Genomic DNA, 18,063 nt, shown 5'->3' on the forward strand with positions numbered 1-18,063 from the left:
GAATTCAATAATTTAGTGAAAAGATTGTTCACTGGGATCAAGTGGGATTTATCTCTGGGACACATGGGTGGTTTAACTGAAGTTCTGCATATGTAGGACATTAAGTATGACACAACACAGCAACAGAACGATACAAAATTCTTATGAGTATCCAAATGCATGCAGGAATAGAATTTAACACGATTTAATGTAAAATCCCCATAGATAACACCACACGAAATGGAAGAAATCTGGAAATTTTCCTTCTATTAGAAACAAGGGAAGGGTGCTTTTTAAAAATGACTTCTTCAGTATTGTTCTACAAGTCCTAGCCAGGCCATTCAGATATAAAAAGTACCCAAACTAGAAAAGAAGAGGTCTCAACTTACATATCAGTCATCTCAAAGACTCAACAGAAACATGAAGAAATTAATAAAGTCATTAAAGTTTCAGTATATAAAATCATCATAAAAGTCAATAGTGTTGCTGGCAGTGATTTATCTGAAAGAGGAATCAAGAAAGCAATCTCATTTACAACAGTCATAAAAATACTTAGGAATAAATCTAAACAGTGAGGTGAAAGTTCTTATGAAAATGCAAGACATGAGTGAAAGAAAAAAACTGAAGAAGAAACAAATAAAAAGACATCCTCTGTTTATGAAGTGGAAGGTTCAATATTCATAAAATGTTCCTTCTACCCAACACAATCTATAGATTTAATGAAATCTGGGGATGTAGCTGAGTGGTGGATGGTTGCTTAGCAGATTCACTCCAATCCACAGCAAAATGCCAATAACATTTTTCACAGAACTATAAAAAAAAATCATAAAATTTGCATGTAGCCACAAAACACCTGAACACGCAAAACCATCTAAAGCAAAACCAGCAAAGCTGTAGCAATCAAGTTAGCACAGTGCTGGCAGATAAGCAAATATGCTTCCATAAAATCACAGCAAAGGGTCCACAGACCAACCATGGAACTACAGCCAACTGATCCTGATACAAGAGTAAGGACCTACGACAAAGAAAGGACCGTCTTCACAAGAAAGGACGCTGTGAATACTGGCTGTCCACACACGTAAAGAATGAAATTAAAGATACATCTTTTGACAGTTACAAACATCAGCGCCAAACAGTTTAAATACTTGCATCTATTGTTTGAAACTGCATAACTACTAGAGGAAAGTACATAAAGGAAATAGTTCAGGGCATTAGAATGGGTGAGGATTTTTTTGGGCAAGACCCAAAAGGCCAGGAAACAAATTGAAACACAAACAAGGATTGTGTCCAAGTAAAATTCAAATGTTTGTGCACTGTGCAGGAAAAAGCCAACTGAGTGAAGAGATGACCTACATGGTAGGAGAAAGTATTGGCAAACCACACACCTGCTAACGGCGTAATCCCCAGGAAATAGAAAGAGCTTTAAAAAGCTTCAATAGCATCAAAGGAAAAGAGAGGAATAGCTTGGTTTTTAAAACTGGATAACTGACTTAAAAGAGACATTTCTCAAGCAAGACAGAGAGAAGACTATCTATGCATCTCACCACCATAAGAGAAATCTGCATTCCATGTTCACTAACAAACAATTCCCAAGAATTAAAAAATAGAAACAATTGATGTGGCTATCAGTAAAGACATTATGGTACACACACACACAAACACACACACACACACACACAGAGAGAGAGAGAGAGAGAGAGAGAGAGAGAGAGAACACTATTCAGTCACAAAACGCTAAAATGCTGCCATTTGTGTCAACCTGAATGGAACCAGAGATCCTTAGGTCCAGTGAATGAAACTGGGTACAGAAGTATTAGCATCACTTAATTGTGATAATATTTGGATTAGAAAATGTTGATCTCCAAGGAGCTGAGAGACTGTGTGGGGGAGATAAAGGATAAAAGGGAATGGGGAGAGATTGATCAGTAGGTACCAAGTTACAGTTACATGGAAGTAAGTGAACCCTGTTTACTGTTGCACAGTACTCAGAAATACACTATGTATTTCAAAAATCTGTAAGAAAAGATAACAAATTGATAAATGTCAGGGGAGGTAGAATTAATCAATTTAATGCACATATCTTGGGGCTGGAGTGGTGGTTCAATAGTTAAGAGCAAGTACTGCTTTTTCAGTACCCAGTGCAGGCAGCTCACAGTTGCCTATAACTCCAGTTCCAGGAGATACCTTGTACTCTTCTGGTCTTGGTGGGCTTCTACATTCATGTACTCATACTCACACACAGATGCACATATGTGTACATATTTAAAAACAAAACCTACAGTTAATAAACACTTTCAGCAATGAAGCAGGATACAAAGTTAACACACATACACACAATCACAAAACCCAAAACAAAACAAACAAAAAAGCAGTAGCCCTCCTATATAAAAATGACAAATGGACTGAGAAAGAAACCTTTCACAATAGCCTCAAATAACATATAATATCTTAGGGTAACTCTAGCCACACAAATGAAAGACTCATATGATAAAAACTTTAAGACACTGAAGAAAGAAACTATAAGAAGATGAGAAGATCTCCCATGCCATTGTACTGATACAGCAAAAATTACCGTTCTACTAAAAGCAATCTACAGATTCAATGCAATCTCTATCAAAATTCCAACACAATTTTTCACAGATCTTGAAAGGACAGTTTTCAGCTTCATATATAAACACACACACACAAAACCACACAGGATAGCTAATAGAATCCTAAACAATAAAAGAACTGCTAGAGCACTCACCATTCCTGAGTCAAGTTGTATTTCAAAACTATAATAACAGAAACAGCATGGTATTGGCTACAAACAGATTCATTGATCAATAGAATCAAACTGAAAACCCAGATGTAAATTCATACAGTTAATGAACACCTGATTTTTGATAAAGAACCCAGAAACACAAACTGGATAAAAGACAGCATCTTCAGTAAATGGTGCTGGTCAAACTGGAGAGCTGTGTGTAGAATAATGTAATAAATCCATACTTATCACCCTGCACAAAACTCAAGTTCATATGGATCAAAGACCTCAACATAAAAACCAGATCCACTGAATCTGATAGAAGAGAAAGTGGGGGAATAGCTTTGAAGTCACTGGGACATGTAAAGACTTTCTGAACAGAACACCAGTCATGGAGGCACTAAGATTAACAATCAATAAACAGGACCTCATGAAACTGAAAGCTGCTGCATAGTAAAGGAGACTGCCATTGAACAAAGCAGCTGCCTACAGAAGGGGAAAAGTTTTTTTTTTAACCAACTACACATTGATAGAGGGCTAATATCCAAAATACATAAAGAGCTCCAAAAACTAGATATGAAGAAAACAAAACAGTTTAAAAAATAGGTTACAGACCTAAACAGAGAATTCTCAAAAATGGAATCTCAAATGGCTGAAAAATACTTAAAAGAAATGTTCAGCATCTTTAGTCATCAGGGAAATGCAAATAAAAACTACTTTGAGATTTCATTTTATACCCTTCAAAATGACAAAGGACAGCTCATGCTGGGAAGGATGCAGAGTAAGGTGAACACTCATTCACTGCTGGTGGGAGTGCAAGCTCATACAACCACGGTGGAAATCAGTGTGGTGGGTCCTCAGGAAGATGTAAATTGATCTTAAGGTCCAGTTATACCACTCTTGGCCATATACCCAAAGGATACTTCAGCCTACCACAAAGACACTTGCTTAACCATGTTCATTGCTTCTTCTTTCATGATATCCAGAAATTGGGAACAACCTAAATGTCCCTCAACAGATGAATGAATAAAGAAAGTGTGGTAATTAACACAATGTACTATTATTAGTCAGCTGTTAAAAAAATTGAAATTGGCAGGTAGATGGATGGAACTAGAAAGAAATCATCCTGAGTGAGGTAACCCAGGAAGACAAATATGATATGTATTTGCTTATATGAACTCACAGAGACTGAGGTAGCATGCATAGGGCCTGCTGGGTCTGCCTCACATAGGGTCCTAGAACTGCAAGCGGAAGTATACACTTGCTCCCATTCCTAAACCAGAAGCTATCTCCATTCGCAGCCACTTGCTAATAGAAATTTAGTTTTCTCCAGGGGAGTCTCACTGGGGAGGCAAACTGCTCTTGAGGGTAGGATGCCTGCCAGCAGTAGATGCCAAGAGAAAACAAACTCAGTGGCATCTTTGGAGGTTCCTTGTCTGATAATGTCATATCAGGGCTTTTCCTTTAAAAATGAGGACTACTGAGAACTGAAGAACAATGGCAATGGGTTCTTGATCCTATTGCACGTAATGGCTTTGTGGGAGCCTAGGTAGTTTGGATGCTCACCTTACTAGTCCTGGATGGAGGTGGTGGTCCTTGGACCTCCCACAGGGCAGGGAAACCTGCTTGCTCTTTGGGCTGAGGAGGGAGGAAGACTTGATTCGGGGAGGGGGGGAATGGGAGGTGGTGGCGGGGAAGAGGCAGAAATCTTTAATAATTAAATTAATTAATTAATTAATAAAAAATAAACCGTCTCTAATGACAATTAAAAAAAAATAAAAATTACCTTATCAGCTTGAGTCCAGAGCCGCCGCCGCCCCCAGCTCCCCCATCGTGGGGAGGGCACCAGGTTACTACTTCCAGTGGGGTCCAGAAGAGGGAGGAGGCAGTGCCTCCACTCCCGCAGCTTTATACACAATGCAGAGCATCAAGTGTGTGGTGGTGGGTGATGGGGCTGTGGGCAAGACATGCATTCTCATCTGCTACACGACTAATGCCTTCCCCAAGGAATACATCCCCACTGTGTTCGACAGTTACAGCGCCCAGAGTGCAGTTGATGGGAGCATAGTGAACCTAAACCTGTGGGACACTGCGGGCCAGGAGGAATATGACCGCCTGCGCACCCTTTCCTATCCTCAGACCAACGTCTTTGTCATCTGTTTCTCCATTGCCAATCCACCCTCCTTTGAAAATGTGAGGCACAAGTGGCATCCAGAGGTGTGTCACCACTGCCCCGATGTCCCTATCCTCCTGGTGGGCACCAAAAAGGACCTGAGAGCCCAGCCTGATACCCTACGGTGCCTCAAGGAGCAGGGTCAAGCGCCCATCACACCACAGCAGGGCCAGGCACTGGCCAAGCAGATCCATGCTGTGCGCTACCTTGAGCGCTCGGCGCTGTAGCAGGATGGCGTCAAGGAGGTGTTTGCAGAGGCTGTCCGGGCAGCGCTCAACCCAACACCGATAAAGCGTGGGCGGTCTTGCATCCTCTTGTGACCCTGGCATTCAGCTTGGAGGCTACCCCTTGTCCCCCCACCAGTTGTGCCTTGGCGCCTTGTCTGTCCCCCAGCTGTGCCTTAAGGACTAATTCTGGCACCCTTTGCCAGGGGACTCCCTGATTGCCTTTTATTCTTAAGGAGGTACATGGGGAAAGGGGCTTTGGGCCCTGCCCCACTCTGCTTGGGAATACCAAGTATTCCACGAGTTCACCTAAGCCAGGTTGACTCTTCCAAGAGGCCAGCTCAGTGCTTCCCTCCATTTCCTGCTACTGACCAGTTCATCCAGCTTTCCACAGAGTTGCTGCCTGTTGTGGTACCTCCTCTCAGGTTAGGGGCTCTAACCTCTGCCTTTGCTCTTGGAGTAGGCGCTCCAAGACATCCCCCCAACAAAGGAGGAGCCACAGAACCCTGAGAAGAAAAATGCCCTAACCTGCCCCATGTGCCCAGGCCTTATGCGTCTGCTGACTGACTCAGGCCCCGTGCTCCTGGGGCCTTTCCTACCCCATCAGCATCAATAAAACCTCCTGTTTCCATTGGCAAAAAAAAAAAAAATTCCTTATCATATATATCATATATCTATATAACACATATATATCACATTTGATTATGTGATATAAGCCTACAGGTCCTTTGTGTGTGTATATATATATATATATATATATATATATATATATATATATAGGCTTCCACTTTAGTGTTATAGGATTCCTGAGTGTGTGAATGAGTGGGCCTTGTCTCTGAGCCGATATCATATTAGTTTCCTGTGCCTTTTCCTGGTCTCTTTTTCTTCTGTTTTGTCCTATTCCAATGTATTAGTTTTTATAATATCATATCATATTTTATTACTATCCCTTAGAAACCTATTTGTTTTCTAATGAGAGACAGGAAAAGGAAGGGGTGTGAGGAACTAGTAGGAGCAGGTGGAGGGAAAACAGTAATCAGGATATAGTATGTGAGGGGAAAAAACATTTTCAGTAAAAGTTAAATAAAAAGAAAACAAAAAAGCTACCCAAACTAAATTTCAATCTTGAATACCATGAATACCTTGAGACATCACACGATAATCTATAATATGTTTATTTTATGTATCAATTAGAATTTATTTAATTAGAAGAAAGTCCAGTAGTAGGAGAGTGTGGAGGGGGAGGGGAGACTTCCAGAGTGGGGCGCAGCTGTCACTGGTGAGGTGGCCAAAGGAAAGGAAAGACAAGTGTAAGAAGAACGAATGCACTGCCTTGTCTGCAAGGTCCTTAGCTGTGGAACAGTTTCCTGCCATTTCACTAAGGCTACCAACCCAGAGCAGTGAGTCCCTGACCAGAGGGCAGGCCTCAAGGTCCCCGCCAGGGAAAGCGGGCCCCTGCTGCTGGGGCTGCAGTCTCTGCTGTGATCTGCTGGACCTGCTCTGCCTGCGCCCTACTTCCCTTAGTCCCTGGCTCATTGGGGCATCCAGGAGTTCCTGTGTAGGTGCCGAGAAGTTTCATCGGGACGGGTGAGTGTGTGCTATCCTGGGGCGGACTGTCCAGGTAGAGAGCACAAATACCCCTCCCCCAGCTCCTGCTGCAGGGCTTGCTCTCCTACACACCCGCCCCCACCCCCACCCCCAAACCTGCCTTGTCTGCAAGGTCCTTAGCTGTGGAACAGTTTCCTGCCATTTCACTAAGGCTACCAACCCAGAGCAGTGAGTCCCTGACCAGAGGGCAGGCCTCAAGGTCCCCGCCAGGGAAAGCGGGCCCCTGCTGCTGGGGCTGCAGTCTCTGCTGTGATCTGCTGGACCTGCTCTGCCTGCGCCCTACTTCCATTAGTCCCTGGCTCATTGGGGCATCCAGGAGTTCCTGTGTAGGTGCCGAGAAGTTTCATCGGGACGGGTGAGTGTGTACTATCCTGGGGCGGACGGTCCCGGTAGAGAGCACAAACGCCCCTACACTAAGGCTACCCAACCAGAGCAGCGGGCAGGCCTCAGCAACCCCCGAAAGGGAGCGCAGGCACCTCCAGCTTGTACTGCAGTGTCGCCTGTGTTCTACTGGACCCCGCCCGACCCCTTGCATTCGGCCTTCTTTACGTGGGTCATTGGAATACCACGCATCCATGTTTTGGTGTTGAGGAGTTCACCTGGAAGGGAACGGTTCCTGCCCCTACACTGAGGAGATACACCTAGAGAGTTAGTCACAGCAAAGACTGGTCCAAGACATCAGGCCTCTCCTGGCTCCATTTGAAGGAAAAGATGGGCAGGCGCCAATGCAAGAATTCCCCCAACAACTTGAAAGGCAACGTGACATCACCAGGATCCAGGAATCCCGAAATGAGAAGTCTACACCCTAATCCAGAAGAATTAGAAGAATTCGACTCAAAAGTGAATTTTATGAAAATAATAGAGGACCTTAAACAGGAGGTGAAAAACTGCCACAACCAATTAGAGATTACAAACAAAAAGGTAGAGGAAATGAATAAATATCTCAAAGATACCCAAGAAAACCAAGAGAAACAAGAAAAAGTAATCAAACAGGTAAGGGAAACGGTTCAAGACTTGAAGAACGAAGTGGAAGTAATAAAGAAAACACAATCCGAGGGAAGGATGGAGATGGAAAATTTGAATAAACGAACAGGAACTACAGAGACAAGTACCACCAACAGATTACAAGAGATAGAAGAAAGAATCTCAGACACTGAAGATACCATAGAGAAAATAAACACTCTCATCAAAGAAAACAGCATAACCAACAAATTCTCATCACAAAACATTCAGGAAATCTGGGACACAATAAAAAGACCAAACCTAAGAATAATAGGGATAGAAGAAGGAGAAGAAGTACAGCTCAATGGTCCAGAAAATATATTTAATAAAATTATAGAAGAAAACTTTCCCAACCTTAAGAAAGATATTCCTTTGAAGGTCCAAGAAGCATACAGAACACCAAATCGACTGGATCAAAAAAAAACATCTCCTCGTCATATAATAATCAAAACACAAAACATACAGAATAAAGAAAGAATATTAAGAGCTGCAAAGGAAAAAGGTCAAGTTACCTATAAAGGTAAACCTATCAGACTTACACCTGATTTCTCTATGGAAACCATGAAAGCCAGAAGGTCCTGGATAGATATACTGCAGAAACTACGAGACCATGGATGCAAGCCCAGACTACTATACCCAGCCAAGCTTTCGTTCACTATAAATGGAGAAAACAAAGTTTTCCAGGATAAAAACAAATTTAAACAATACGTAGCCACAAATCCAGCCCTTCAGAAAGTAATTGAAGGAAAATCACAAGCCAAGGAGTCCAACAATGCCCACAATAACTCAGACATCTAAAGACCCTTCACCAGCACAACTTGAAGAAGGGAAACACACAAACTCTACTACCAAAGGAAAGAAAGAAAGAAAGGAAAAATGACCGGAGTTAACAACCACTGGTCATTAATATCACTTAATATCAATGGACTCAACTCACCTATAAAGAGGCACAGGCTAAGAGATTGGATACGAAAACAGGATCCAACATTCTGCTGCTTACAAGAAACACACCTCAACCACAAAGACAGACATCTACTCAGAGTAAAGGGCTGGGAAAAGGTTTATCAAGCAAACGGACCTAAGAAACAAGCAGGTGTGGCCATACTAATTTCTAAGAAAGTTGACTTCAAACTAAAATCAATCAAAAGAGATGGAGATGGACATTTTTTACTCATAACAGGAACAATTCACCAGGATGAAATCTCAATCCTGAATATATATGCCCCTAATATAAAAGCACCCACTTATGTAAAAGAAACGTTACTAAAACTCAAGGCAGTCATCAAACCACACACACTAATAGTAGGAGATTTCAACACTCCTCTCTCACCAATGGACAGGTCAATCAAACAGAAACCTAACAGAGAAATAAGAGGATTAAGGGAGGTAATGAATCAAATGGACTTAACAGACATCTATAGAACATTCCACCCAAATAGGAAAGAATATACCTTCTTCTCTGCAGCTCATGGAACCTTCTCGAAAATAGACCACATACTCGGTAACAAAGCAAACTTACACAGTTACAAAAAAATATCGGTAACCACCTGTGTCTTATCAGATCACCATGGATTAAAGTTAGAATTCAACAACAATGCTATCCCCAGAAAGCCTATGAACTCATGGAAACTGGACAGTCAACTACTGAACCTCACCTGGATCAAGGAAGAAATAAAGAAAGAAATTAAAGTCTTTCTTGAATTCAATGAAAACGAAGACTCAACATACTCAAACCTATGGGACACTATGAAAGCAGTGCTAAGAGGAAAATTCATAGCATTAAGTGCCCACTTAAAGAAAACGGAGAAAGCACACATTGGAGACTTAATAGCCCACCTGAAAGCTTTAGAAAAAAAAAGAAGCAGACTCACCTAGGAGAAGTAGAAGACTGGAAATAATCAAATTGAGGGCTGAAATCAACAAAATAGAAACACAGAAAACAATCCAAAGAATCAATGAAACAAAAAGCTGGTTCATGGAGAAAATCAATAAGATTGATAAACCCCTATCCAAACTAATCAAACGGCGGAGAGAGAATACGCAAATTAACAAAATCAGAAACGAAAAGGGAGACATAACCACAGACTCAGAGGAAATTCAGAGAATCATAAGATCTTACTACAAAAATCTGTATGCCACAAAATTGGAAAATGTTATAGAAATGGACACTTTTTTAGATAAGTACCATATACCAAAGTTAAACCAGGACCAGGTGAACAATCTAAATAGACCTGTTAGTCGCGAAGAATTAGAAGTTGTTATAAAAAACCTCCCCACCAAAAAAAGCCCAGGTCCAGATGGCTTCAATGCAGAATTCTACCAGAACTTCCAAGAAGACCTAATACCTATACTCCTTAATGTATTTCACAATATTGAAACAGAGAAGTCATTGCCAAATTCCTTTTATGAAGCTGAAGTTACTCTGATACCGAAACCACACAAAGACACAACCAAGAAAGAGAACTACAGGCCAATCTCACTCATGAACATCGACGCAAAAATACTCAATAAAATACTGGCAAACCGAATCCAAGAACACATCAGAAAAATTATCCATTATGATCAAGTAGGCTTCATCCCAGAGATGCAGGGCTGGTTCAACATACGAAAATCTATCAATGTAATCAACCATATAAATAAACTGAAAGAAAAAAACCATATGATCATTTCATTAGATGCTGAAAAAGCATTTGACAAAATTCAACATCCCTTTATGATAAAGGTCTTAGAGAGATTAGGAATACAAGGGTCGTTCCTAACTATAATAAAAGCTATTTATAGCAAGCCGTCAGCTAACATCAAATTAAATGGAGAGAAACTCAAAGCTATTCCACTAAAATCAGGAACACGACAAGGTTGTCCACTCTCTCCATACCTCTTTAATATAGTGCTTGAAATTCTAGCAATAGCAATAAGACAACATAAGGGGATCAAAGGGATTCAAATCGGAAAGGAAGAAGTTAAACTTTCATTATTTGCAGACGATATGATAGTGTACATAAGCGACCCCAAAAACTCCAGCAAAGAACTCCTTCAGCTGATAAACACCTTTAGTAGCGTTGCAGGATACAAGATCAACTCCAAAAAATCAGTTGCCCTCCTATACACAAAGGATAAGGAAGCAGAGATGGAAATCAGAGAAGCATCACCCTTCACGATAGCCACAAATAGCATAAAATATCTTGGGGTAACCCTAACCAAGGAAGTAAAGGATCTATTTGACAAGAACTTTAAGTCAATGAAGAAAGAAATTGAGGAGGATACCAGAAAATGGAAGGATCTCCCTTGCTCTTGGATAGGGAGGATCAACATAGTAAAAATGGCAATTCTACCAAGGGCAATTTATAGATTCAATGCAATCCCCATTAAAATCCCATCAAAATTCTTCACAGATCTTGAGAGGACAATAATCAACTTTATATGGAGAAACAAAAAACCCAGGATAGCCAAAACAATCTTATATAATAAAGGATCGTCTGGAGGCATTACCATCCCTGACCTCAAACTCTATTACAGAGCCTCAGTATTGAAAACAGTTTGGTATTGGCATAAAAACAGAGAAGTCGACCAATGGAACCGAGTAGAAGACCCTGATTTTAACCCACAAACTTATGAACACCTAATTTTTGATAAAGGAGCTAAAAGTATTCAATGGAAAAAAGAGAGCATCTTCAACAAATGGTGCTGGCAGAACTGGTTGTCAACCTGTAGAAGAATGAAAATAGATCCATATCTATCACCATGCACAAAACTCAAGTCCAAATGGATTAAAGACCTCAATATTAGTCTGAACACACTGAACCTGATAGAAGAAAAAGTTGGAAGTACTCTACAACATATGGGTACAGGAGATCACTTCCTACGTTTATCCCCAGCAGCACAGACATTAAGGGCAACATTGAATAAATGGGACCTCCTGAAACTGAGTAGCTTCTGTAAAGCAAAGGACACTGTCACTAAGACAAAAAGGCAACCCACTGACTGGGAGAAGATCTTCACCAACCCTGCAACAGACAAAGGTCTGATCACCAAAATATATAAAGAACTCAAGAAACTAAACTTTAAAATGCTAATGAACCCAATAAAAAAATGGGGCACTGATCTGAACAGAGAATTCTCAACAGAAGAAATTCAAATGGCCAAAAGACACCTAAGGTCATGCTCAACCTCCTTAGCGATAAGGGAAATGCAAATTAAAACAACTTTGAGATACCATCTTACACCTGTCAGAATGGCTAAAATCAAGAACACCAATGATAGCCTTTGCTGGAGAGGTTGTGGAGAAAGAGGCACACTCATTCATTGCTGGTGGGAATGCAAACTTGTGCAACCACTTTGGAAATCAGTGTGGCGATTTCTCAGGAAATTTGGGATCAACCTACCCCAAGATCCAGTAATACCACTATTGGGAATATACCCAAGAGATGCCACATCAAATGACAAAAGTATCTGTTCAACTATGTTCATAGCAGCATTGTTTGTAATAGCCAAAACCTGGAAACAACCTAGATGCCCTTCAATGGAGGAATGGATGAAGAAAGTGTGGAATATATACATATTAGAGTACTACTCAGCAGTAAAAAACAATGACTTCTCGAATTTTGCGTGCAAATGGATGGAAATAGAAAACACTATCCTGAGTGAGGTATCCCAGACTCAAAAAGAGGAACATGGGATGTACTCACTCATAATCGGTTTCTAGCCATAAAATAAAAGACATTAAGCATATAATGTGTGATCCTATAGAAGCTAAATAAGAAAGTGAACCCAAAGAAAATCATATAGTCATCCGCATGGAGAGGGGGAAGTAGACAAGATTCCAGGGCAAAAACTGGGAACTTGCGGGTGAAGTGGCATGGGGCAAAGGGGAAATGGGATGAGAAATATGAGAAGGGGAGGATGGGAGGAGCTCGGAGGATTGGGATGGTTGGGATATAGGAAGGATGGATACGGGAGCAGCGAAGTATATATCCTATCTAAGGGAGCCATCTTAGGGTTGGCAAGAGACTTGACTCTTGAGGGGTTCACAGGTGTCCAGGAATATGTCCCCAGCTGGTACCTTGGGCAACTAAGGAGAGGGAACCTGAAATGACCCTATCCTATACTGATGAATATCTTGCATATCACCTTAGAACCTTCATCTGGCGATGGATCGAGGTAGAGTCTCAATTTGGAGCAACGGTCTGAGCTCTTAAGGTCCAAATGAGGAGCAGAAGGAGGGAGAACATGAGCAAAAAATCAGGACCACGAGGGATGCACCCACCCACTGTGACAGTGGAACTGATTTATTGGGAGCCCACCAAGGCCAGCTGGTCTGGGACTGAATAAGCATGGGTTGATTCCGGACTCTCTGAGCATGGCGGTCAATGAAGACTGATGAGAAGCCAAGGACAATGGCACTAGGTTTCGATCCTAATACATGAACTGGCTTTGTGGGAGCTTAGCCTGTTTGGACGCTCACCTTTCTGGACGTAGATAGAAGGACCTTGGTCTTCCCGCAGGGCAGGGAATTTGGACTGCTCTTCAGTATCGAGAGGGAGGGGGAATGGAGTGGGGGGAGGAGAAGAGGAGTGGGGATAGGGGGAGGGAAGTGGGGGGAGGGCAATATTTGGGAGGAGGGGAGGGAAATGGGAAATGGGGAGCAGGTGGAAATTTTAATTAAAAAAGAATAAAAATAAATAAATAAGTAAAAAAAAAAAAAAAAGAAGAACGAATGCAGCAGGAGGAGAAATGACCCCATATGACAGGAGCCAAGCAGAGCAAGCAGGAAGGAAGGGGGCGACTTCAGACTTTATTTCCTTTGGCTACTATTAGTTTTAGCCACTGTGACATGGGACCCACAACTTCTATCTCTTCAGTTGTCAATAATGTCCCTATGAATTATCTCTTTAGATGAGAAATAAGATTCATGTCAATCTCCCAATTCGTGGGCTTTTATAGGAGAACGTCTGATGACAAGATGAAATTTTCCCAAGGTCTGTTCTACACTGGGACTTGTAAGTAGTTTAACTAAGGAGAGGACACACACTGCTTAGGCTAGCTTTTGAGTCCTCTGTTGATGGGGGCATAAGTGATACTGTAGGGAAAGAAACTGCATACCTTCATTTTTTTCTCTGCTGTAAAGCAAAGCATAGTTCTAGTGGCGAGCTCACCTCTGTGTGCCGCTATGTATGGATGGAAAGCGTCACCTGCTGAACACTCTCCAGAGACCACCTTGTGAGAAGCAGGCATTATCTCCCTCGGATCACAAGTTTCAAATGAGAAATGACCAGAGACAACTCTTGGCTTGAAGTCTAGAAAAATCCAGATGAACTCTTTCTCTGTTTCCTTTCCAAGTTCTGGGTATTTGAAAAAATAAGATAAAAGAGCAAGTCAGAAGGCGTTCAAGTAGTGCGGACATCGTTGACACGGCCTGATACAGTATAATATGTTTTGTGTCTGTGAACAAACTTCTTGATAGTGCATTCTTGATAGTAGGCAAGTCGGCTCATTTAGTCTTCTCTCTCACCCTGGGAGAGAGAATGTACACGAGGGGCAACAGAGCGGAATCGTGACCCCCTCTCCTCAGCAAGGGAGACAGAAGCCATGTGGGCATGCAAATCTGCGGTCAAAAGTGAGTGTGCAAGTGTGAGAGAGGCATCCCACACCCCCATGGATGGAGGGAAACATAAGGAATATGAAACACAAATCCTTCCACCACCTAGTTCTCTAACAGATGACATTTACCCAAGCTACCATGCTAATTAAAGCAGCTCTGGGATTAGAATAGAGGACTTTGGTATGATTCCCATTCCATAGCCCTGTTCTTGCCAATAAGCAGCTAGTTTTGAAAGCATCGCATTGTCTTCATTACAGATGACAGGCAGCCAGGAGGCCAGAACAGATGTGGCTCTGAAATCCTCACAATAACACGGTGCAGTTGATATCATTATCAATCATCTGTAGATAAAGACACATGAGTCTGGAGAGGTAAAATAGCTGGCGGTGATCACGGAAGCTGGGTGTGGAGACTTTAGGATATGAGCTCAGATTTATTTTACGTTCAAAAGTCATGCCTCTTCCTACAGCATCACGAATCCTCATGCTGGAAGGCAGTTGGGTGGCATCAGCTTGGGAGGAGGTGTCCTTGTTAAAAGCAAGTCACAGAAATTATTGTGAAGACTATGTTGACAGACAGAAGGCCAGAGTAAGAGAATTCCTGAGAAATGCAATAAGATAAGACATGCAGAGTTAGAAATCAGTACATCACAGCTGGGGTTATTAGTTAAGTGAATTATTCTGAAGCTGAGGTCTCCCTGCCATGCACTAGAAGAACAGCAGCTTAGTCAATTTTCTGGATTAAGAATGAACCCTGACTTGGGTTAGTAGGAACATGGGTCAGGGAAGATGTCCCTGATTTTAATGATAGCCCCCCCCCCAAGGTAAAGCTTGGGAGGGGGGATAGGGACTGAGTCAAGGGGATGGCTATGAGAAGACTTGATTCCAGAGGAAAGACCACATGGTGCAAGAGGAACAGGAAGGTTCCTTGCTGTTGCTCAGGATCTTCAGTGAGAGGGTGCGGAGTGGCCCGTGTGTGAATGGGGGATCACCAAGGTGTGGTGGGAATGAAAAGTTGTTTCTTCAGTCTTACTGGGGAGCACACTTCAGCCAGTATTTCTTCTCCTGTTGTTGTAATAGGAGCGGCGGGGCTGCGTCCCCGGCACCCAGCCGCCCGCATGGCTTATGCCCCGAAATAATTACACGGAAACTGTATTCTTTTGAACATTGTCAGGCCCATTAGTTCCAGCCTCTTATTGGTTAGCTCTTACATATTGATCTAACCCATTTTTAATATTTTGTGTAGCCCCATGAGCTGGCTTACCAGGGAGGATCTTAACCTGCGTCTGTCTGAAGTGGGAGAATCATGGCGACTCCTGACTCGGCTTTTTTTTTCCAGCATTCTGTTCTGTTTACTCCACCCACCTAAGGGTTGGCCTATAAATGGGCCTAGGCAGTTTTTTTATTATTTAACCAATGACCTTCCTTCATCATTTCCCCTTTTTCTGTTTAAACAAAAAAGGCTTTTACTTTAACATAGTAAAATTACATATAACAAAACAGTTATAAAGCAAGAATTACAGTTACAATACTTACATCTATTTTATCTTTTATCATAACAATGGAAAACTGTAACTATAACTAACCATTCTTTAACTCCATCAAAGATTCCAGAAGGATATAATATTACCTAAGTAAACAAGAAATAAGAAAACTCTAGAAATGACAGAGACATCTTGCTGCCTGGACAGTCACCCAAAGTTTTTTGGTACCATTGGGGCATCCATCTTTGGCCTACAGGCCCATAGTATCCAGCAGACATTTTCATCAAGCAGGAAATTCCAAAGACCGTTCAGTCACTTTTTGCTGTGTCCTGCAGAATGTCTCGCAGACTCTTTTATGAGTCAGGAACCCCGAAAAACCATCTCACCTTTAGGCAAGTTTAGCAGTCCTCTTTTCTGCGGGTTCTCTGTGTCCAGTTTATGCAACAGTACAGGCAAGAGCAGTTTCTTGCCCAAATGGCTATGAAACTCCTTAAGGAGCCTCTTCGGCCCGGCTAGCTCAGTCGGTAGAGCATGGGACTCTTAATCCCAGGGTTGTGGGTTCGAGCCCCACGTTGGGCGCCACTCTGTTGTAATAGGAGCGGCAGGGCTGCGTCCCCGGCACCCAGCCGCCCACATGGCTTATGCCCCGAAATAATTACACGGAAACTGTATTCTTTTGAACATTGCCAGGCCCATTAGTTCCGGCCTCTTATTGGTTAGCTCTTACATATTGATCTAACCCATTTTTAATATTTTGTGTAGCCCCATGAGCTGGCTTACCAGGGAGGATCTTAACCTGCGTCTGTCTAGAGTGGGAGAATCATGGTGACTCCTGACTCGGCTTTTTTTTTTTCCAGCATTCTGTTCTGTTTACTCCACCCACCTAAGGGTTGGCCTATAAATGGGCCTAGGCAGTTTCTTTATTATTTAACCAATGACCTTCCTCCATCATCCTGTGTGTTACCAGTGGGTCCAGCCTCACCCTGGATTTCAGATTTGTTAACTCAAAAAGAAGAAATCACATACAGACACTACATATTACCATTTGAATGAATCAAAGTGCTGCCACACAGAGAATTTCGGAGAATTCTTAGTGGACAAATCTTGGAAACAAAGAGAGAATTAGTCATCCTTCAAGGTTTTTATGATCGTAGAACCCCATGTTTCATTTTTCATTTTTCTGATTTACTTTCTGTGAAGACCAGAGTCATTCATGGTCTCTTCCTGGGGGCTTTTTTGAGCAGTGAACAACAGTCCACCACTGCTACTGAGATTATCACTACATTATTTTAAAGTAACAAGGAAAAGTAGAGTTCTGAAATATTTTCTTTTTTTAAATTTATTTTATTCTTTTTAAATTAAAATTTCCCCCTCCTCCCCGTTTCCCATTCCCCCCCTCCTCCCACACATTACCCCCTCCCCCCACTCCCCTCCCCCTCTCCCACTCCTCTCCCCGTCCCCCCCTGAAATATTTTCTTCCTCTCCGAGCACCTCCAGTTATCTTATAATTCTTCCTTATTTGGGTAGCTACATTCTAAACATTAACAAATGGCACACGGGAAGAAGGGAAAGACCTAGCATTTCAGAATCCTAGGCTTTGAGAAGTAACAGAATATGTGATATGAGTCAGATACATTTCTCATGCCGGACATGATTTAAGATTTATCCCAACAGGGAAATGGTGGCGGAATGAGACAAAGGAGGCAAAGCCTCAGAGGAAGCTAAGGATGAGTAGGTGGAGCATCCATTGTAGAGAGGACCCAGGGCCCTACATGTTGGGGGAGACAGGAAGATGGGTGTTCATGAGGCGGTCAACTGTGTGGCACGTCTACTGTCGTGGACCTGAGAAGCTCTGAGGATCTCCATTGCTTATCATGATATGGGGGTGAAAAATGAAGTCAACACGAAGTGGGGGGGGGCATTGGGCCAGGTCTCTGGGTTGCCCTGCCTATGTGGGTTGCACAGATTGAGTGACAGGGACCAGAAGACGACTCTGGAGCATTCAGAGAGGACACCAGTCACAAGAAATCCTGAATCAACAGCACTAGGGGAGTTAGCAGGGACTTAATGGATCCAATAGTCACAAAAGCAGCAGATGTGAGCCTTCCCAGAGCTCAGGCTGGGTACTTCTCTTCCCTTTGACTCCACTGGTCTTTCCCAGGCCCATAGATAAGCTCTATGCAATCTTTTCCCAGAAACCGTACAGGAAGTGGTTGGATGTAGGTCACCAAACTGGTAAAGTTCCTCTCTCTC

The 18,063-nt window shown here is 42.3% G+C and overlaps 1 protein-coding gene and 1 non-coding gene across 2 annotated transcripts; both read left to right on the top strand.

Annotated features, from left to right (window-relative positions):
• Nucleotides 1–4,564: 4,564 nt before the first annotated feature.
• Nucleotides 4,565–5,278, top strand: LOC130874878 (rho-related GTP-binding protein RhoG-like). Its single transcript, XM_057770418.1, has one exon. It carries the CDS (start codon nucleotides 4,640–4,642, stop codon nucleotides 5,120–5,122), a length of 483 nt encoding a protein of 160 aa, XP_057626401.1. The 5' UTR covers nucleotides 4,565–4,639; the 3' UTR covers nucleotides 5,123–5,278.
• Nucleotides 5,279–16,316: 11,038 nt separating this feature from the next.
• On the top strand, nucleotides 16,317–16,389 carry Trnak-cuu (transfer RNA lysine (anticodon CUU)). The gene has a single exon. It is a non-coding gene; the product is annotated as a tRNA-Lys (tRNA).
• Nucleotides 16,390–18,063: the final 1,674 nt, after the last annotated feature.

This window comes from Chionomys nivalis, chromosome 5 (assembly GCF_950005125.1).
Source record: "Chionomys nivalis chromosome 5, mChiNiv1.1, whole genome shotgun sequence".
Lineage (NCBI taxonomy): Eukaryota > Metazoa > Chordata > Mammalia > Rodentia > Cricetidae > Chionomys > Chionomys nivalis.

What these genes read in the sequence shown, in the direction of transcription:
- LOC130874878 (XM_057770418.1), top strand. Translation starts at nt 4,640, where the DNA reads ATGCAGAGCATCAAGTGTGTGGTGGTGGGTGATGGGGCTGTGGGCAAG.